General features: G+C 41.8%; 1 protein-coding gene across 2 annotated transcripts; it reads left to right on the forward strand.

Moving 5' to 3' along the window:
* The first annotated feature begins 1,344 nt into the window (after positions 1 to 1,344).
* On the forward strand, positions 1,345 to 18,965 carry snx25 (sorting nexin 25). 2 transcript variants are annotated; one of them, XM_047354137.1, is made up of 22 exons: positions 1,345 to 1,485; positions 1,780 to 2,480; positions 3,100 to 3,184; positions 5,503 to 5,719; positions 8,778 to 8,950; positions 9,406 to 9,592; positions 10,031 to 10,101; positions 11,639 to 11,829; positions 11,952 to 12,083; positions 12,410 to 12,559; positions 13,325 to 13,450; positions 13,578 to 13,742; positions 13,839 to 13,970; positions 14,293 to 14,433; positions 15,574 to 15,687; positions 16,150 to 16,227; positions 16,390 to 16,473; positions 16,575 to 16,692; positions 16,778 to 16,844; positions 16,925 to 17,106; positions 18,016 to 18,116; positions 18,201 to 18,965. In XM_047354137.1, the coding sequence occupies exons 2-22, from the start codon at positions 2,121 to 2,123 to the stop codon at positions 18,264 to 18,266; spliced, it is 2,940 nt and encodes a 979-aa protein (XP_047210093.1). In that variant the 5' UTR covers positions 1,345 to 1,485; positions 1,780 to 2,120; the 3' UTR covers positions 18,267 to 18,965. The 2 variants fall into 2 exon arrangements, with proteins under 2 accessions (XP_047210093.1, XP_047210092.1); XM_047354136.1 differs by having other exon boundaries at positions 1,348 to 1,547.
* The last annotated feature ends 1,399 nt before the right edge of the window (positions 18,966 to 20,364 follow it).

Below are 20,364 nucleotides of genomic sequence, written 5' to 3' on the forward strand. Positions count from 1 at the left end.
CTGACTGACAGCAGCAGGTGAGGCTGGGGAGCATCTTCTCCTGCACAAGAACCATCAGCAATGGCAACTCCCCAGGGGTGTGTTCTCTCCCCACTCCTCTTTGTAAATCACACCTCAGCAGTCTGTCTGTGAAACTCCCAAAGTTTGCAGATGGCACAACTCTCATTGGTTTGATCAAGAAAATCTCTGCAGAGACCACACATCCTGGACACAAACTGTTTAGACTTTTACCTTCAGGTCAACACTACAGACCACCTTTGTAAAAAACAGCCACCACAGAGACATTTGGTTTCCCCAGACTGTCTCTCTGATGAGCCCTTGACAGTCAGGGTACTCAGATCGATACCCTGTATATTTACACTAATTCAACCATGTGTCCATCTTTTCTAAAAACAAGGTAATATATATACATATTTAATAAAAACCATTTATTTTTATATCCCTTCTTATATATTTACATTCAAAATGCCTGCACTAAGAGCGAAGCGGAACCTAATTCAAATTCCTTGTTTATATGCACAAACTTGGCAAATAAAGATTATTGTGATTCCAAATTGCAGTTTCTTTTTGTAGACACTTATTAAGACGTCCATAATGTTAATTTCAGAATGGAAGAATGTACTTGTGAATATCTGAAGATGCAAGCCCTGTACACCTCATTCATAAAGGAAAAGTAATTTTTCCTGGAAATAATGATGTTTCAGATATGTAAAATGTTATTCGTGGATAGGAGGATTCTGGGTAGCTTTTGAATTGTGAAAAATTCAAATATGGATGTCAGTTTTGAAGGTCATATTCTTAATACCCACATTATTTTGTAGACTTTGAACATAATGAAACGTGTCTGAGTGTTTCTGTCAGAAAAGGTTGGCAGAAGTTTACAATATTGTTCAGATGTGACAAATAAAGACACATCTTACCATTCAGAACATGTAGATCAGTGTGGACTGAATAACTCACATACTTCCAGCTGTAAAATGAAGTCCACTTCTTTTAGTTTATTAAAACGCTTTTAATATTTTAAGAACGTGATATGTGTGATAATATATAATATAGATATAGTTCAATTGTAATTTTTCATCGCACGCTGTGAAAACATCTGCCAGTATTGACGTTGAATGGCGCCTTTGTGAACGGCTGTCGGAGGCAAAAATCTGTCGTCACAGAACTGAGGCACAAGCCTTTATCTTTTGGTACGCTTGATTAAACGATGAGGGTAGCCGCCGTGGTGGGCGGCGCTTTTACCAGTGAATCGACTGCTGTGTTCAGACTCTCCGCCTTTTCAAACTGTGCAGAGGTTAAAAACGGGCGACACGTCACTGCTTAACACCAACGCTCATTGGCTGACAGCGCTTCACGTTGAGCGAGATTGTTAGTCAGCTGGAGGTTTAAGGAGAAAAGCATTTACTTGCTGTTTTTGTCGGTCCTTAAACAAAACAGTTGCAGTGTTTACAATATGTTTGCCCAGCCAGTTGAAATGATCTGGTATGTAACTGTTTGGAAAACAGGAATGTAATGTTTTTGTCCGATAGTATTTTGAGCGAGAGGTAAGTAAGCTAACCTTAGCTGATGTTGAACTGGTTCCTAAGCGAGCAAGCTAGTTGGCTACAGTCCGTCAGTGTGCTTGGTGGGCAACTGTACATCAATTTTAATTGCACTGTTTGATTGTTTTTAGTTTCTTTTAGAGCAACATTATTACTTTACATTGTTGTTTTTGGGTGCAGTTCTTGTTGGTTCATTTAACCGTCACTAAGCTCCTTCCGCCTATTTGTCTCCAAGGTGACGGCTTTTGTCACTTCATCCATCATCTCATCACCCTGGGTCTTTCTGTCTGTTCTCCGGGAGACTGTTACCAATTCCTAGATAAGCGCGGGTCGTTTCCTGCCTGGATTGTTGCAGGCGGAGCTCAGTGCCTGTTGCCACGGGGTGGCCCGATGCTAGGAGCGGGGAAGACATAGCGGCGCCGCTCGAGTAGGAGATGTCAGAGCGGGGATGCCTCTTTTTGGAGACAGTCCTGTAGTCGATGGGATACCGGAGTGCACACCGTATACCTGCCGCAGGGACCTGCAGAGTTGCAGCCTAACAAGCAGTGACACATATATGGATGGTGGGGTCGCAGCATGCCCACCCCCTCAACTACCACTATGCCGCTGGCTGGAGGGAGTAGCAGCAGCAGCAGCAGCATCAGAGAAGAGGAGCCCATGTCTGCCAGTCCCGACTCCATCGGCGGCTCCTCTTTCCGGGTCGTCCCGGCTTTCTTTCTGGGCGTGGTGGCGGCAGTTGCGTTTCAGCTGGCCTGGGGAGGTCTGACTCTCACCTCTTTCCTACTGAAGCTTTTCATCTATGTCTCATTCGCCTTACTGTGCTTCCTGGCCGGGAGCTTCGTTCTGCTGGTCAGGAAGAGCCCCCTCAAAGTCAGCTGCTTTGACCGAAACAGAAGACAGTCAGCTGCTCGTCTGGAGTTCTTCAACAGGCTGATGGTAGGAAGATGATGAGTCCTTTCTTAATAAAAACAGTTACCCACCTGCATGACTTCTGTGTATAGTAACACATTTTGGTAAAGCGTATTGACACATATTAGCATCTAACAATGAAAACAACAAAAACAACTCGGCCAGTTGCGGTGCTTGCATAAATGGTGCCCCGGGCAAGCCCTCATACAACTAAATACCCACCCCCGCCCCTGACAAAAAAACATTCTGCAAAAGTATCCCTTTTGATTTCAATCTTGATCTACAATTAATGAAAACCTGCCATCCTCGTCAATTTCCATTCTGCACACAGTAAATAGGAATTGACCCTTCAAGTAAAATGATGCTGCGTTTGCAACTGGCTGCTGGCTTGTCTTTCATCTGCCTCGTTGTGTGCTGATGACTTATTGATCTTGACATTAGAGGGAGATCGGCACAGACATTTGTCTAGCTGACATGTTGCATGAGGCCTGACAAAAAGGGGCCTCCTTGTTTATCAGGAATACAGTTCCCCTTTTGTTTTTGCCGTTATCTTTAGAAACCGTTACCTGCTACTCTTATCAGATTGTTCTACTTTCCCCGTCTGAGGTTGAAGTGAAGTGACTTGGTGCTTTTTTTGGTTCCTCAGAGTCGATTTTCGGTGCCTGCGCAGGAGTCGAGCCAGAGCAGAAGAGTGGTGGTGTCCCACAATGTGGACAAAGCCCTGAAGGAAGGTAATTAATCCCCTTTGCTTCAGAGGTGTCTTCACATATAAACAGGATTTTTGAGAGGCCTACAGGGTTTACTCATTTGGGTGAAAGCTTCCTGCAGGGCTTAAGCAGGTATTCAAACATAAGAGATGCACTTTTTAGAGTTTTGTGGTTGATTTCCATCTCAGTTTTTTTTTCCTCTTGCCAGAGCTGATTTCAGATGATTCCAACTTCTCTTTAAGAACTATAATCCAAGAATATATAAGAACAGCATTTAATTCTGTATATTAACTCATTCTGGCATGTGAAATCTATAATTATTTGAATTAGGAACAGAAACAGCCTTGTGCCATTTTTTTTTTCAAAGCTGTTATGACATAACAGAGGAGTTTTCTGTACTCTGCTCAGCCTTCCTGTTATCTCTTTAAAGTATCGTTCTCTTGCTCTTTAAATAAATTCATAAATATCTGCTTTCTTTGAGTGAAATCTGAAGCATCTCAATAATACAGAACTTTAGTAACTTGGACTATATTTTTGATCTCAAATACATATCATGTCTCTTATGAAACCTATCTTTGTTGTTAGTTTCTTTGTTAGGAAGAACGTCCAGCTCATGGAGCTGCAGCCTGAAAACATACAGGTTGTACAGCTGTGTCATTTCCATGGAGATTTCTGGCTTCTGTAGTTTGCAGCATTATGAGGTCTATCATTCCTAAAACGTTGGTGGGGGGAAAAAAAAATCAACCTCTGGTTTAAAGAAAGAAAGCTGACTGCTGGACCTCTGCTTCTGTCAATCATCACCACTTCTCAGTAACCTCCTGAACACCAGTAAAAGGCCTGGTGAGGAGATGCAGAGGCATTTGCACAAACACAAATATACACAGTGAGAAGAGCTCTGTGTGTGTGTGTGTGGGCCTGCCAAGCAGCAGATGGCTCCAGGATTTATACTGAGTTAACAAACGCCTACACAGTAGAAGAAGGGGATTTGTACAAGCTCCAATGTGACTGGCAGGTGTAATAGGTGATGGCATTAGATTCAGAGCGAGCTTTTGCTCCATGACTGATCTGATGACTTTGTCTATCGGTCTGTGTTTCGGACCTGTGCAGTGCCCAAACCTAAGTGAACAACACGTGCTCTGGTTGTAAATGTTCAGTTCAAATCATGAAACTTGGTTTAAGCTGGTGGAAAGAAATAATGTTCCAGGTAAAAACGTTGCTTCACATTAGAGGCACATTAATGCCTGCATTGCAACACAGGGCTTTGTTCTAACACTAGAGCAGGTGACTGGGCATCACTGTGTTCAGTCAGAGTTTTCTAAGCCACTGTTCCCCCCCACAGGTTGTCAGTCAGACTACCTGACTGATAGATGAGCCACATCACTTGCTCTGGATGTTCTCAGAGAATGGGGTCGGAATGAGAAACAGGACAGCAGAACACAAGCCCAGCCGGTCTGCATGCTAAAAGATTAATAGGCAGTGGGGGAGTGGGGCCTAGTGGTTAGAACAGGAGGTTTGCGTTCCGGAAGGGACACAAGGGGCCAGATTCGTATCCCACTGATTGCCACTCTGGGTCCCTGAGCAAGACCCTTAGCCCCAGAATGCTCCCCGGGCGCCGCACAACGGCAGCCCACTGCTCCCTGTAAGGGATGGGTTAAATGCAGAGGACAAATTTCGTTGTAATGTACATGTGCAATGACCAATAAAGATGATTAAATTAAATTCATTTAATTTAATGGTGTGAAAATCCATATCATTGTCGAGAGCAAATCGGATCTGTTATCAGTATTCTTTGTTTTGTTAAAATGCGTTCATTATATGAAAAAGGTTGACTAACAGTGAGGCCAACAGCATGACTGCAATCATCCAAACAGTAACTAGCAGTTCTAATAGCTGCTGTAGTTGATAATTAGGCAGCAATCTCTTTTACAGCCTGTATATTTTCAGATTAGTAGCATGTGAGCCTCTGTGTGCATATGTTGAATGAGCTGAGCTTGTCTGTCTCCAGTTTCTGTCTTCCTCCTACAGTCTGTCCATCGATTTGGTTCTGTCATGTCAATGTGAGAGGTTGTCTTTGTTTTTATGAGTCATCGCTAACCTGTCGTTTTATACCTTGCTGCCTCTGCTGCACCAGGGCATTCGGGAAATGAAACCCGTTGGACTAATTGTGTGCATTGATGTTTATCTCGTGGTTTGGTAAAAACAATTCAGATGCCAGGACTGGCAAATGAAACTGTATTTCATTGAACTGTTGATCTTTGCCTTTCTTGCTGCGGCTTTCACTTAGTACTGTATTTATATTTGAACAAAACTTGTACTGGAATCCTCCCTCTTCCTCCCCCCAGTGTTCGACTATGCCTTCAGAGACTACATCCTGTCCTGGTACATCCCCCTGAGTCGTGATGAGGGCCAGCTGTACTCCATGCTGCTGGAGGACTGGTGGCAGATGATTGGCCAGTTGAGATCCAGACTCGCTGACATAGATGTTGTCAATGTAGTGTGCTACGACAGTGTCCGTATCCTTCATTCCCACTTCACTGACCTCAAGGCTGCATCTGGAAGGTACACAGACACACAGTTAGTCATTTGCCAGGGTTTGCTTTTCTGCCCCGCTGTATCTGTGTTGCTATATACAGTAAGGGAACTGCAATATTGCGTTTTGGTGCCGGTCCTCGAAGCTTCTCACTACAACTTCCTGTGTTCTGATGTATGACTCGTTGTTTTTCAGCCATGTTCCACTTTTGATTTGCTGTTGAAAAGATATCTACACCCACCAGTGTAATTTCATGCACGCTGATGGAGTGAAATTACATCAGTTTGATGCAGCGTAAATGACATTAAAATCGGCCTAGCTCACTTCCCTCTGTAATACACACAGAAGAAGACAGACAGTGGTGACTCACGCATGATCTGGTTTTATTATCTTGACAAGCTAGGCGAAGCTCACAATTTGATCATGCCACAGTGACGTCTGGCTCCCCTCGATGTCGGTAGGTTAGAAACAATGAGAGTAGCAGCAAGTGTGTCTTGTTCTGTCGGCTAATAAATAAATAACGACACAGCGTTAGATATGTCATGGCAACCATGCCTCATATGACCCGATCTGACGTTAAACTCAGACTGAGAAACAGTTCTCTGTTTCAGAAGTTAGCATACGCTCATCATGAGCATCAAATCTTTTCAATTCAGTTTATTTTTGTAGCTCTGATGCATAACCATTGTCATCTTGAGACATTTCACATTACATCTATACAGACAGCTTCAAATTCAATTACATATGTTCCAATGTAATCCTAGTTCGAAAACAATACCGTCAAGTTCAGTTCATTTTTCAGACTGGTAAAAAGTTTTCCATCCAAGGAAACTCAGCCAATTGCATCATTATCGGTGTACATACATACAGGTCCTTCTCAAAATATTAGCATATTGTGATAAAGTTCATTATTTTCCATAATGTCATGATGAAAATTTAACATTCATATATTTTAGATTCATTGCACACTAACTGAAATATTTCAGGTCTTTTATTGTCTTAATACGGATGATTTTGGCATACAGCTCATGAAAACCCAAAATTCCTATCTCACAAAATTAGCATATCATTAAAAGGGTCTCTAAACGAGCTATGAACCTAATCATCTGAATCAACGAGTTAACTCTAAACACCTGCAAAAGATTCCTGAGGCCTTTAAAACTCCCAGCCTGGTTCATCACTCAAAACCCCAATCATGGGTAAGACTGCTGACCTGACTGCTGTCCAGAAGGCCACTATTGACACCCTCAAGCAAGAGGGTAAGACACAGATAGAAATTTCTGAACGAATAGGCTGTTCCCAGAGTGCTGTATCAAGGCACCTCAGTGGGAAGTCTGTGGGAAGGAAAAAGTGTGGCAGAAAACGCTGCACAACGAGAAGAGGTGACCGGACCCTGAGGAAGATTGTGGAGAAGGGCCGATTCCAGACCTTGGGGGACCTGCGGAAGCAGTGGACTGAGTCTGGAGTAGAAACATCCAGAGCCACCGTGCACAGGTGTGTGCAGGAAATGGGCTACAGGTGCCGCATTCCCCACGTCAAGCCACTTTTGAACCAGAAACAGCGGCAGAAGCGCCTGACCTGGGCTTCAGAGAAGCAGCACTGGACTGTTGCTCAGTGGTCCAAAGTACTTTTTTCGGATGAAAGCAAATTCTGCATGTCATTCAGAAATCAAGGTGCCAGAGTCTGGAGGAAGACTGGGGAGAAGGAAATGCCAAAATGCCAGAAGTCCAGTGTCAAGTACCCACAGTCAGTGATGGTCTGGGGTGCCGTGTCAGCTGCTGGTGTTGGTCCACTGTGTTTTATAAAGGGCAGGGTCAATGCAGCTAGCTATCAGGAGATTTTGGAGCACTTCATGCTTCCATCTGCTGAAAAGCTTTATGGAGATGAAGATTTAATTTTTCAGCACGACCTGGCACCTGCTCACAGTGCCAAAACCACTGGTAAATGGTTTACTGACCATGGTATCACTGTGCTCAATTGGCCTGCCAACTCTCCTGACCTGAACCCCATAGATAATCTGTGGGATATTGTGCAGAGAACGTTGAGAGACTCAAGACCCAACACTCTGGATGAGCTAAAGGCCGCTATCGAAGCATCCTGGGCCTCCATAAGACCTCAGCAGTGCCACAGGCTGATTGCCTCCATGCCACGCCGCATTGAAGCAGTCATTTCTGCAAAAGGATTCCTGACCAAGTATTGAGTGCATAACTGTACTTGATTATTTGAAGGTTGACGTTTTATGTATTAAAAACACTTTTCTTTTATTGGTCGGATGAAATATGCTAATTTTGTGAGATAGGAATTTTGGGTTTTCATGAGCTGTATGCCAAAATCATCCGTATTAAGACAATAAAAGACCTGAAATATTTCAGTTAGTGTGCAATGAATCTAAAATATATGAATGTTACATTTTCATCATGACGTTATGGAAAATAATGAACTTTATCACAATATGCTAATATTTTGAGAAGGACCTGTATACACCAATAATAATATAGGCCTAAGATTATCACCCCTGACAGGTGAAGTGAATAACAAAAGATTAACTCTTCATGTGAACATTTTGTCCTCAAAGTGAATGAATTACAAGCAGGAAAAAAGGGGTAAATGGAAGAATTTAAGCTGGTTTGACAAGAGCCAAATTGTGATGGCTTGGTGATTGGGTCAGAGCGTCTCCTTAAGTGGTGCTCTTCTGGACTGGTTCCTGTTTGCAGTAGTCTGTATTTATAAAACGTGGTTTAAGGAAAGTGATGAGTGTCATTATATCATTGATGCACATGAAGTCTGATACAACAGATGGACTACAGTAGCTCAAATCGCTGAATATTAATGCTCCTTCTGACAGAAAGCTGTCAGAATACAGGGTGTTCTGCAGTTTGTGGTGTATTAGGCTGCACTCTAGTTATGGTGTCCATGAAAATTATGCCTTATTGATGTATTTGAACCCTTATGCTGAATTTTGACCCTTTGTGGATCAGTGATAAAGCAGTTTTAAAATAATTAATGATGGTATCGTAGGATCATTTCAGAACAATATGCCTGTGCTAATCTGTTGATATTTATTTATGGTTTTGTTTGTGTACAAAGACCTGAGGAAGTTGTTCGTCCGTTTCCTCTCCATCCCTGTTTGGTCAGCCCCGACTCAGAGATGGCCTTCCTCCGATGTGTAGCTAGAATCCTGCTGCTATGCCTGCTGCCACAGAAGGATGCCAAGTCTCACACGCTACGCTGCTGCCTCACAGAAGTTATAACGACCAAAGGTACTGACCTGCCTTACTGTCTCCACTGGATGCAAGGCTGAATGAGAATCTGTTAAAAACATGTTTTATTTTTTAAAGTAGAACGAATAAGTTCTGATCCATCTCAGTTGTCTTCTAGATGTTTGATGTGGTTAAACTGAGCGGAGTACTGATTTCTGAGCTGGAAGCTCTTATTATGTTTATTCAGAGATAAACACATGGGTAATGGCCGAGATAAAAAAAAGAAATCCATTATCCACACAGCTTTAGTGCTATGATTCACCATGGGAACAGGGAAATAAAGGGTGGTATCTGACATTGTGTCTGAGCGTCTGTTCTGCATTTGCAATTTATATATGCACATATTGTCATTTTTTTCACACTTGTAAGCTTTGATTAAAGCTCAGATACTGTTAAAAGCCAGTTTGCTTTCAGCAGTGAAATACCTTGATGTCTTTGTATCGTTTGTGTTGCAGTGTTGAAGCCTCTGGTGGAGGTGCTCAGTGATCCGGACTCGATAAACAGGATGCTGCTGTCTCAGCTGGAGCAGAGGGAGCAGCAGGCTGAGCAGCAGAAAAAAGCCTACACCTACGCTGCCTCGTATGAAGACTTCATCAAATTGATATCAACTTCTGCTGATGTCAATTTCCTCAAACAACTCAGGCATGGCAGCGGCGGCTTGCACACACACACACACGCGCACACACATAGCCTCATTAAACTCAGAATGCTCTGTACCTGCACAAACGTTCTCTGAATGCATCATGCTGTGTGTATAAACCCAATAACAGACGTGTTATTCACTAATAGTTTTTGCTGCTGTGGGGTTTCCATGGGAACAGAGACTGTCTCTAAAGCCGTACGGTAGATCTAAAGGGGGTTAGACATGATACTGTTGTATTGTCTCATTAGTGTCGGAAATAATGACAACACACTGACTGACTTTTGACATATTTTAGCAATTAAAGAATCAAAAGGACATTTCCTTGTAAATATGTTGTATCTTTTCAAGATGCATTTTCTGTTAGGTATTCTAGTTTATTGTTCTTTCACCTTGAACAGCTTGTACTGATTGTTTTTCCGGGCTCCATCTCCTCCCAGGTATCAGATAGTGGTAGAAATTATCCACGCTACCACCATCAGCAGCTTGCCTCAGCTCAAGAAGCAAAAAGGTAAAAGGAAATCAACAGAATAGCATCCTTGTCTAGAACAGTGAACAAAGCATGTGGCAGCAGTGATTAATGGGCTTTAGCGTAGTCTGCTGCACTTTTGTTCTCTGGAGCTGAGAGGACTGTGCAGTATGCTCAGCATGTTCCCAAAGGTAGCTAGGAGGTTGGCCACTTAGACTGGGATATCATTGTCCCTCTCCAGTTGCGTTAGCTCAGTTTCTTTACAAGCACTTTGAAAGCAATATTCATGGATTATGTACAGCTAAGAGAAGAAATAGCGAGCTACTAACCAGCGTTGCTGTCTTTACTCTCACTAAAGTGTATACATGAGGGTGTTGTTGCCTGTCATTATACCCGAGTGACCTCATCTAACTGCAGGCGTACAGTATCTACTTCTTTGGGGATATTAGGGAGTCTCAATCTGTGCAGATGAAATAAATACAAATATATTTCTGCTTAATGTAACTGGGGGGAAAAAAGACCCCCTCCTGTACATTATTTGACACATTACTACTGCCATTTTTTTAAATGTAATTTGTGCATATCCAACTTCATTGAAACTTGACCTAACATGACTGTTGATATGTTTTTCTGTATCACTCTGTTTAAGATTTTTATGGCCATCTGTTTTTAAGGCAGATATTCATCATAAATGCCCAAACCCATATACAATAACTCAAAGATGGAAGGATAAATAAACCGTGCAAAATAAGTCCTGATGCTTCCAAAAGACGTTTTGCGTTATTCTGTATGGTGCTACTTTTACATACTTTTCTCTTTATTTATTCAATATGAGATTTCCAATTAGGAGTAGAATATTCCTTTAAAGCCTAACTTTATAACCACTGTGTTGAAATCATTCTTATTTTCAATGAATCACGTTGTTTATCCACTTCACAGATGAGGTCCTCCGTAATAATTAAAAGTCAAAACAGGATTTTAGTCGTCTGAAAAGAAAAACAAATGCTTTGGACCAAACACACAACCTGGTTAGATCAGTATAAAATGCCTTTTTAATCAAATACAATGTAAATGTATCAATAATAATAGAATTATTGGAAATACCATCTTTATGCTAACTGAAAATGTTCCTATAGCCTTACACCGAATGCTGCATCAGCAAAGTAACACAGGAATCTGCTCCGCTATAATTCTACAGTCAATCTTCATGCATCCTTTTGAGTTAGACGTCTCAGGCAAACAGTAAATTAATTATTATGTGATCCATGTAAACTTTTTAATTATACAACTTCTGCTTAGGCGTTCATAAACAGGCTCCTAAGCTGTTATTCTCCATATCAGATGAATGTGAGAGTTTATGTTTCATCTGCTTTAGCAGAGATTTTCTTGTATTTAAACAGGGTTCCTCTCGGGTTTATTTAGCCAGGCCTATCGGCATGCATCTAATGATGTCTTACACTGGACAAGCTCAATCCATGACTGAAAAGAGTGTGTTTTTTTTGTTTTGTTAATACACTTCAGTGAACACTTTGTCCACACAAGGTGACCTGCTCAGCTTCTTCTTCATTCTCTCACTTAGAGCGCAAAGGTAGAGAGTCTGCGGCCATGAAGGCAGACCTGCTGAGGGCCAGGGACATGAAACGATACATCAATCAGCTGACTGTTGCCAAGAAACAATGCGAGAAACGCATCCGCCTGCTGGGTGGACCAAACTACGAGAACAGTGAGGAAGGAGGAGCTGATGAAGGCGACGACCCTCAGAGTCAGAAGGTTAGACGCAGAAGAGCACTGAAGAGTTTCCAGTCAAACCACCACAGCAGAACATGCTTAGTTTTCAAAGGACATGTGGCAAAACAGGACTTCGGTTTATTGTTTTCTCCTTTTTCATTCAGATCCTCCAGTTTGACGACATTTTGTGTAACCCAGGTTACAGAGAGCATTTTCGAGTTTACATGGAAAGAGTCGATAAGAGAGCTCTGATAAGCTTCTGGGAACTGGTGGAAATGCTGAAAACTGCCAATAAGGTATTCTGTTCATACATTCCTCAGCAGTTCTTGTGCTTATACTTACAGAACTAAAAGTATCATTTCTACTAAGGAATTTGAAAATGAACTTCTATTCTAGCCAGGGTTGAGAGATGTTTTCTAATAAACAGGGTTATGTACATTTTTATGATTTTAAAGATAGCAGCAGAAAACATGGCTGTTGAAGGTGTCAGGTGGTTTTTTTGGGGGTCATGGTTTCTACAAAAATTTGCTTTAGGTGTGTTTGGATGGGCGAGGGGTGATGTTGCGGTGCAGTGTGTTAAGGCAGTGCCAGTATTGTTAGCTGGTCATTGTTTGTTTGACAGAATGAAGTGCCCCAAATCGTGGGGGAAATCTACCAGAAGTTCTTTGTGGAGAGCAAAGAGATCCAAGTGGAAAAGTTTCTTCTCAAGGAGATCCAACAGAGTCTGGTGGGGAACAGAGGAACTGAGGTCTTTGTCAGACTGCAGGAGCAGGTAAAATGTTTTTAATTTCTTTACATTACCTTGGAAAGCATGCTTGCCTCTTTAGCTTTTCTACATTTCTTCATGTTACAACCACAACCTTCAACTGGCATTTTATGTGATTAGACCAACACAGCTAAGTGCATGATTGTGAAGTGGAAGGAAAAGGAGACGTGGTTTTCAAAACAGAAGTCCTGTTTGCAGTTTGTGATAAGCTATGAAGGGACACAGCAAAGCTAAAGAACGCTGCTCTGTTCAGATAAGATCAAAATGCTGTGTGTGGTGGAAAACTAACACCAGGCATTACCCTGAATACACCATCATGCTATAGGGTGGAGGAGCTCAAGCTCAGCTAGGCTGATAAATACCCCCAAAAGCTTGCAGCTGTAAATGCACTTGTAGTTTTTACATAGTGACTCGGGGGAAATGAATGCAATACAAATTCGTGCGACACTATTATTCGGAAGTTATAAAAAAAAAAAAGTGTTCTGCTTTATAATTATGTAGTTATTTGTTTTGGTGTAACACTTAAAATACTATTAAAATATATTAAAACTTGTGGTTGTAATATGACAAAATATAAGGTAGAAGGGGTATAGATACTTTTACAAGGCAGGAGTAAAAAAGCCTAACAATCCTATGGTTCGGTGTGACCTGGAAGAATTTATTTTGCTTTGCCAAAGATACGTTGCTTTTTAAAATTACAAGACGAATTTGCCTTTTTACTGTTTTGTTATGTTCTACAGTAACAGTAAAGTATATTGAAATGTTCTCCAGGTGGCCGAGACAATGAGGGAGCGTTACTACCCTTCCTTCCTGGTTTCTGACCTCTATGACAGGCTGATCAGACGAGATGAGCCCCACAGCCAGTCACAGTGCAGCCCAGAAGAAAAAGGCGAAGGGGTCAGCTACACACATAAAAGAGAGGCATCTCCATCATATGGATATTATTGATATTAGCTTTTATGTTTGTGTGTGTATAAGTAGTTAAATGCTCTCATCATATTCTTTTGTGTCCCTTTGTGGGCAGTGCCAGGGTCTAGATGCAGGAGAGAAGGGGTGCGATGAGGGCACTAAAGGAATCAACGAGCAAGCCAGCTACGCTGCTACCAAACTACGGCAGCTGTATGACAAACTGGAGTACAAGCGACAGGCTCTGGGCTCCATCCAGAACGCACCAAAACCCGACAAAAAGGTAGGAAATAAGCACGTCAGCATCAACCAACATGCTGACTTCAAGCGTTTATAAAACGTTGTTTTTCGTGCTTAAAATCGCTCTGTGTGTTTGTAGATAGTAAGCAAACTAAAAGAAGAGATTGGAGCCATGGAAAAGGAGCATAGTGAACTCCAGCAGCACATAACCAGGACTGACTGGTGGTGTGAAAACCTAGGTCACTGGAGGGCTAATATCACCACTGCTGAGGTAACCATGCTCACTTTTATCATAACAAAACAAGAGGAGTGAGTTTCCTACACTTACAAACTGTTAGCTCTACTCTCCATATGATATCAACATCATCTCTCAATGTAACAGGTAGAACTGCTCTGTGCAATTTCAATGCATGCATTATCATAATTGTGAAGGACTGCTAATTAATTGTGGTGCAGTGCTTGAGTTCGACTAGCTAAATGTTGACATGGTTTCATGGCCTTAAGCACCACAGGAGTTCACAGCAGAGGAAGTACAGCTAATATAGTTTAGAGTCCCTCAGACCCGTGTTACACTGCGTGTTTTTGGACCTCAGGCCGCAGAAGAAGCGGGCGAGACTGTAGCTTGTTACAGCGTGTGTGTTAGTCTGATGGAAGGAGAGGAAACCGCCAACAGCCGCTGGAGCGTCCAGAGGAAGCTCACTGAATTCCAGATGTTACACCGCAAGCTCACTGAGGTAAAACGGCATCAGACCTTCAAGTGTGCTGCCCTTCGGTTTTATTCCTTTTTCTATAACTTCTGGTGCATTTTGTTTGATTTGGAAGTCAGAACTTCAGATGGACCAATCATTTGGCCAGAGATCGGAATTAGACAATTTTCCCATGATCGTCTCTGATCTGATCGCTGATCAGCAGTTCAACCCTTGGAAATGTTTAGGTTTTTTTTCTCTGAAAGAATCAAAACTAAGAACTGCCAACATCCTGTTGGTTGATTTGATTTTAGACCACAAATGATTTGTGGTCTAAAATCAAATCAACCAACAGGATGTTCAGTGATGCACTTTGTTTTTTTGTGTACTAAAAATGAGCTAAAGGTTAGTCTCATATGCTTCGATGGATAAATGGGGATAATCTTGTAATTCAGTTTCTCTTGGATTCAATATTGTCAACCTGCGCCACATTATTTTCTATTCTTTGTGTTATACTCCTGAAAAATCCTAATCCAAATTGGAACTGGCAGGTCAGACCTTAAAGAAAACTGTATCCTCGGTGAAAAGACTGATTGGTGCATCTCTTGTCAGAGCTCAGATCTAATGGTGTCCCAACCTGAGATCAGCGCTTTCTAGCCAGAAAACCAGTGGGTACCATTAGTAATACAGGCTGAACACATTTTCATTCCGTTTTATGAGTTCAGAACAGTAGAGCATCATGTTCACTAATAGAGGCTGCACAGCACCATGTGTGCAGCTGTTTTAATGAGATACCAGCAGTATCCAACGCCTGTCTGTTTTCACCACGTTTTACACAAACAGCAGCCATTTCAACTCTGGGTCATGATTCCAGCCTCATTGGGCCATTTTTTGTTGTTGTTGTTTCATGACCTAAACTTCACATATTTGGACTTCTGCCATCATTTGTCGCATCAGATAATCTCGTGTGAAACTGCAGTGCTGGGGAGGAATGATCAATCTGTGGCATTTCTGATCAAATCCAAGTCTTGTCTGACACTCGCTGTGTAGTTCTGGTAAAAATGTTACTGCAGACTGTGTTCAACAGAAAGCAGACATGAACATGCATAAGGCCATGTTTTAGCTGTTATTGTTTACCTGTTACATACCAGTAATAATTGTTAACTTATCTTTTTTTGTCCTTCTCAGTGTTTTCCATGTTTGAAGAAAGTCCAGCTACCATCACTTAGTAAACTTCCCTTCAAATCCATTGACCAGAAGTTCTTAGAAAAGAGTAAAGCACAGCTCAATGCCTTTCTCCAGGTAACTGAAGACTAGGATCTGTTGTCTTCTTTATATAAGATATAAGCTGGTATGTGACTAACACTGTAGGATAACTTTAATTAAAAATACCACAAACTGTTATTCTCATTGTTGCTCAAATATTTTAACATTGACATAATAAGTCCATCATTGTTTTGTTGTCATATTTGTTTTGACACTCAAACCTAATTAAAAATGTCTAATAAACAGCCACTTGATTTTGTGGTAGTTTTCCAGTAGATGAATTTATGGAGATAAATCTTGTGTATTTTAGAGTAACACAAGTAAAGAAAGCTGGTTTTCGCTGGTTCATTAGCAGGACTGTGTCCTCTTGTAGCCGGCCACCAGAACAGACATGGTGCTTGTAACTTGTTGTGGTAATAAAACAAGGGTTACCCTAATCAGAGTGGCGCTGGTTGACCTTCCACACCATCTCTGTCTGTGTGAATGTTTATGTTGCAGCGGCTGCTGACAGATGAACGACTGTGCCAGTCAGAGGTGCTCTACGCCTTTCTGAGCCCATCTCCAGAACACCTCAAAGTAACAGATTTTTACTTCATACACATTTGAATGAACATATTTTTAAAACATGTAAAAGGTGTGATGTTCTTGTTCCTCCATTCAACGTGGATTCTTTGCATGAAAATCAGCTATAAATGTTGTTTTTAACACAGCAATTGTATGTTCTGATTTGTGTTCTAGGTGATGTCTATTCAGAAGAAGTCCTCTTTCTCATTGGCCTCCTTTCTGGAGAGGTTACCTGGAGATTTCTTCTCCCATACTGAGGTACATGCTAACATCCAGGTTTTCCAGCATGCTAATGAAGACATTTTGTCCTGAATGCTGAACTTCCACTGCATTGTTCTGGCTGTGGTTGCTGTTTGTAGGAAGACGGGGATGATGACAGCGACCTGTCGGACTACGGCGATGAAACAGACGGACGCAGAAACGCTCTGGCTGAACCCTGCTTCATGCTCATTGGGGAAATCTTTGAACTTCGAGGAAGTGAGCAGCTCACTAACAACATCATGCATTGTGACTGCATCAGAGTGAATTTATCTAACTTCTTTCTGTCTGTTTCTCTGCTCAGTGTTTAAGTGGGTGAGAAAGACTCTAATTGCACTAGTCCAGGTTACATTTGGACGAACTATCAACAAGTAAATGCTGGCATTTTTAGATATTTTTTGTTTGTCTTTCTACGACCAGACCTCTGAGGCTAACATTATCCATTTCTTAGACAGATCCGGGACACTGTAAACTGGATCTTCTGTGAGCAGATGCTGGTGTGTTACATCAGTGTGTTCAGGGACACCTTCTGGCCTAATGGGATGTTGGCACCTCATGGCAAGGTCCGAACTGATTCTGAACGCAGTGAAACCAAGGAGCGGGCTCAACAGAAACTCCTGGACAATATTCCAGGTAGGAACGCATGGAAACATGTGTAGGAGGATGAAGTGTGGCTTGCAGAAGCATTTATCCATGCATTTCTTCACACTACAACTAGACTTCAGTGTACTTTATTTGGGATTCTATTTGATAAACCAGCACAAAGTTATTCATAACTGCAAGTTAAAAGAATGGGGGAAAAAAAAAGGAGATTTGAAAAGAGTGTTGAACATTTCTATTCAGCCCCCGATTTAATATGTTGCACATCTTTGCCCAGTCATTCAAAAAAGCTCTGTCTCAGTTGGACTGGATGGAGTGTTTGTGGACATGGGTTTTCAGGTCTCGTCTGGAGTCTGACTGGGTCGTCTTAACACATGAATGTGTTTTGATTTGAACCGTACCATTGCAGCTCTGGCTGTATGTTTAGGGTCATTGTCCTGCAGGAAGATGAACCTCCACCTCAGCTTCAAGTGTTTTGTAGCCTCTAACAGATTAACTTCCAGAATTGCTCTGTGTCTCTGTTTAAGAAAGCATCTCCACATCATTACGCTGCTACCAGCATGTCTTATGGTAGGGATGGTGTGTTCAGGGTGATGTGTTCAGCGTTAGTTTTCTGCCTTTGTGTCAACAAAGACTTGCATCTTTTCACTGTTCCACAAAGGTCAGATTTGTGCGTTGTCCTGTCGACAGGTTCCTCCTCCAGAGCCGTGGATCTCTGCAGCTTTGATACTTTTTTATAGCCCAGCCCTGCTTTAAATTTCACAGATCTGTACTCTGTTGGTTAATGACAGAACATCTTTGTGGTCGTAACGTGCGAAATGTGGAAAGGTTCAATGAGTATGAAAACATTGCAAGACACTGTATTTAGTGGTTCGATGGGTACTTATTACAGATCCTTTAAGTACACACTGAAAGATATCTGTGTGCTTTTGTTTTTACCAGATGCACTTGCAAATCTTGTTGGCCAGCAGAATGCTCGCTTTGGAATCATCAAGATCTTCAATGCTCTGCAGGAGGAAAATGCCAACAAACATCTCATCTATGTAAGACAGACACCTTCAGCATCAAACAGGAGTCTGTTCATTTCAGCCCTAAACCAAACTATCATGTCTGACTTTTTCTGTTAGGTGTTGATGGAAATGTTGCTGAAGGAGCTGTGTCCTGAACTGAGGGCATCCGTGGACAACATCTGAACACAGAACACTCTGAATCACAACCTAGAACAGGGGCACCACTGGCATCTGTTTCTCACCCTTCTGCAGCTGGCCAATCACAGGTCTGAGCTGGGTCCAAGGCTGTGAAATGGCAGCAAGCTGAGCTCACAGCAGCCTGAAAGGGGGCTGGCACTTCATTTTGTTGACGGAGGACACTAATCGTATGTGAAATAGAGAACCCACGTTCACTGAAGAACAAGTTTTAATTTCTGAGATTATGTAAAACACTTTTTTTTATGTTTGTTTGATTGTTTTCTGGGGACACAGACATTCCAAATCAAAACTGAAACAACATGAAAACAAATCTCTTGTTCTGGTGTAAATCTCTGAAGAGAAACCTAATGTTTGGACATTGGAGAAGATGATCCTCAGAATGGGATTTATAAAGCCATGGAGCGTAAGGACGACGGGATACGGACTTTCGTTGCCCTGGAAAAGAAACCGGTTTTTCAGTCTTTACCCACAGACCTCAGAACATTCCCACACACAGCCTGAGCAACAACACTTGTGTTCTGTGATTCTTGTTGAGACGTCTAATTGTGCAATATAATTTCATGTGAGCGTCATTGTGATGATTTTATTTATGATTATTATTATTATTATTGATAGATTTTATTTTTACCAAAACAATTGTTTAGAGAGCATTTATATGAGCAATAAATCACAAACGAAAGTTAATAACTTGAATTCCTTTAATTCTTTATTAATCTGTGAAAAGCAACCCTCTGCCCTGGGTCTCACCCTATGCCTGTTTGGCCTGGGGGCTGCTGCTCCTGTGCCTCGCTGACAACCCACCTCTGCATTGGGCATATGGCTGCCCTGGGGTGATGCCTTGTCTCTGTTTCCCTGGTGCTGCTGCTGCCTTCTGGAACCAAGTCCACCTGTCTTTTGCTGCTTCTGGATGCTGTGTGTTGCAGGCCTTCTACCGTTCTCGCCACACCAACAACTGTGCACTTCCAGTTGACAAACTCGCTCACATACAACCACTCAACACGCACACTTATTTCTACTCATACTACATCACCTACCAACATACAAATAATCCGAATGGTTCAAGGTCATACAAACACAGGTTGCTATTACATTAATTTGAGAGATCCATATAGTAGAGCAAAACTCTACAAAATGGACTTCAAATTCTTGGGGTTTTTGTGCCTCTCCATGCTTCCTCCGGCCTCTGGGACCTTGATTTCCAAACGAATCGGTTAATGGATTGCAATCATAGGCATAGTCAAATTTATACACTTAATTTAACATGAAGATGAAAATTCTGCATCATCCCTTGTGAAGATAAATCTGAAATGGTACACGTGAGGCTGAAAAGGGACACTGACCTGGAAGGTACATGTTTGCTTTTGATAAAACATGTTGCCAAAGGTTCAGTTCTTACAAATAACTGCAAGACAACTCCACAAATTATCCTTCCATCTAGAAGCCAGAGTACCCAGAGAGAGCCAACTCATGCACAGGGAGAACATGCAAACTCCATGCAGAAAGACCCCTGGCCAGGATTCAAATGCAGGACCTTTTTGGTGCAAGGCAACACTAACAACTGTGCCACTGTGCTCGGGGAAAAGATGGGAGTCCAAATAAGAAGCTATAACAAAAACAATATTAGATTAATTATGGCATCACACACAAATATATATATATATATATTTTTTTTTTTCATGAAATCAGTACCTTTACAAATGGAATTTAAACATTGTCATGTTGACCATCATCATTGTTGTTTAAAATTATTGATGAATTAACCTGAAGCACTACACTGCAAAGAGGAATTCTCTGTGGGATCTGCTCCTAATTTTAATACAAAGAAATCTTTCTGTATTTGTACTGTTATGTTCCTCTAGCATTCAGTTCTCTACTTGTTCTTTTTTGTTTCTGTCATAATATGAGACAGGTATCTCTCAAAAGATAATAAAATAATCATGCAAACATCCAGCCATCCATTTTTCCGAACAGGGTCGCAGGGGTGGGCGGGTGCCTTTCTCCAGCAGTTTACGGGCGAGAGGTGGGGTACACCCTGGACAGGTCGCCAGTCCTTTGCAGGGCAAGTCATCACGCAAACAATTTC

The sequence above is a fragment of the Girardinichthys multiradiatus genome, chromosome 23 (genome assembly GCF_021462225.1).
Source record: "Girardinichthys multiradiatus isolate DD_20200921_A chromosome 23, DD_fGirMul_XY1, whole genome shotgun sequence".
Classification (NCBI taxonomy): Eukaryota; Metazoa; Chordata; class Actinopteri; order Cyprinodontiformes; family Goodeidae; genus Girardinichthys; species Girardinichthys multiradiatus.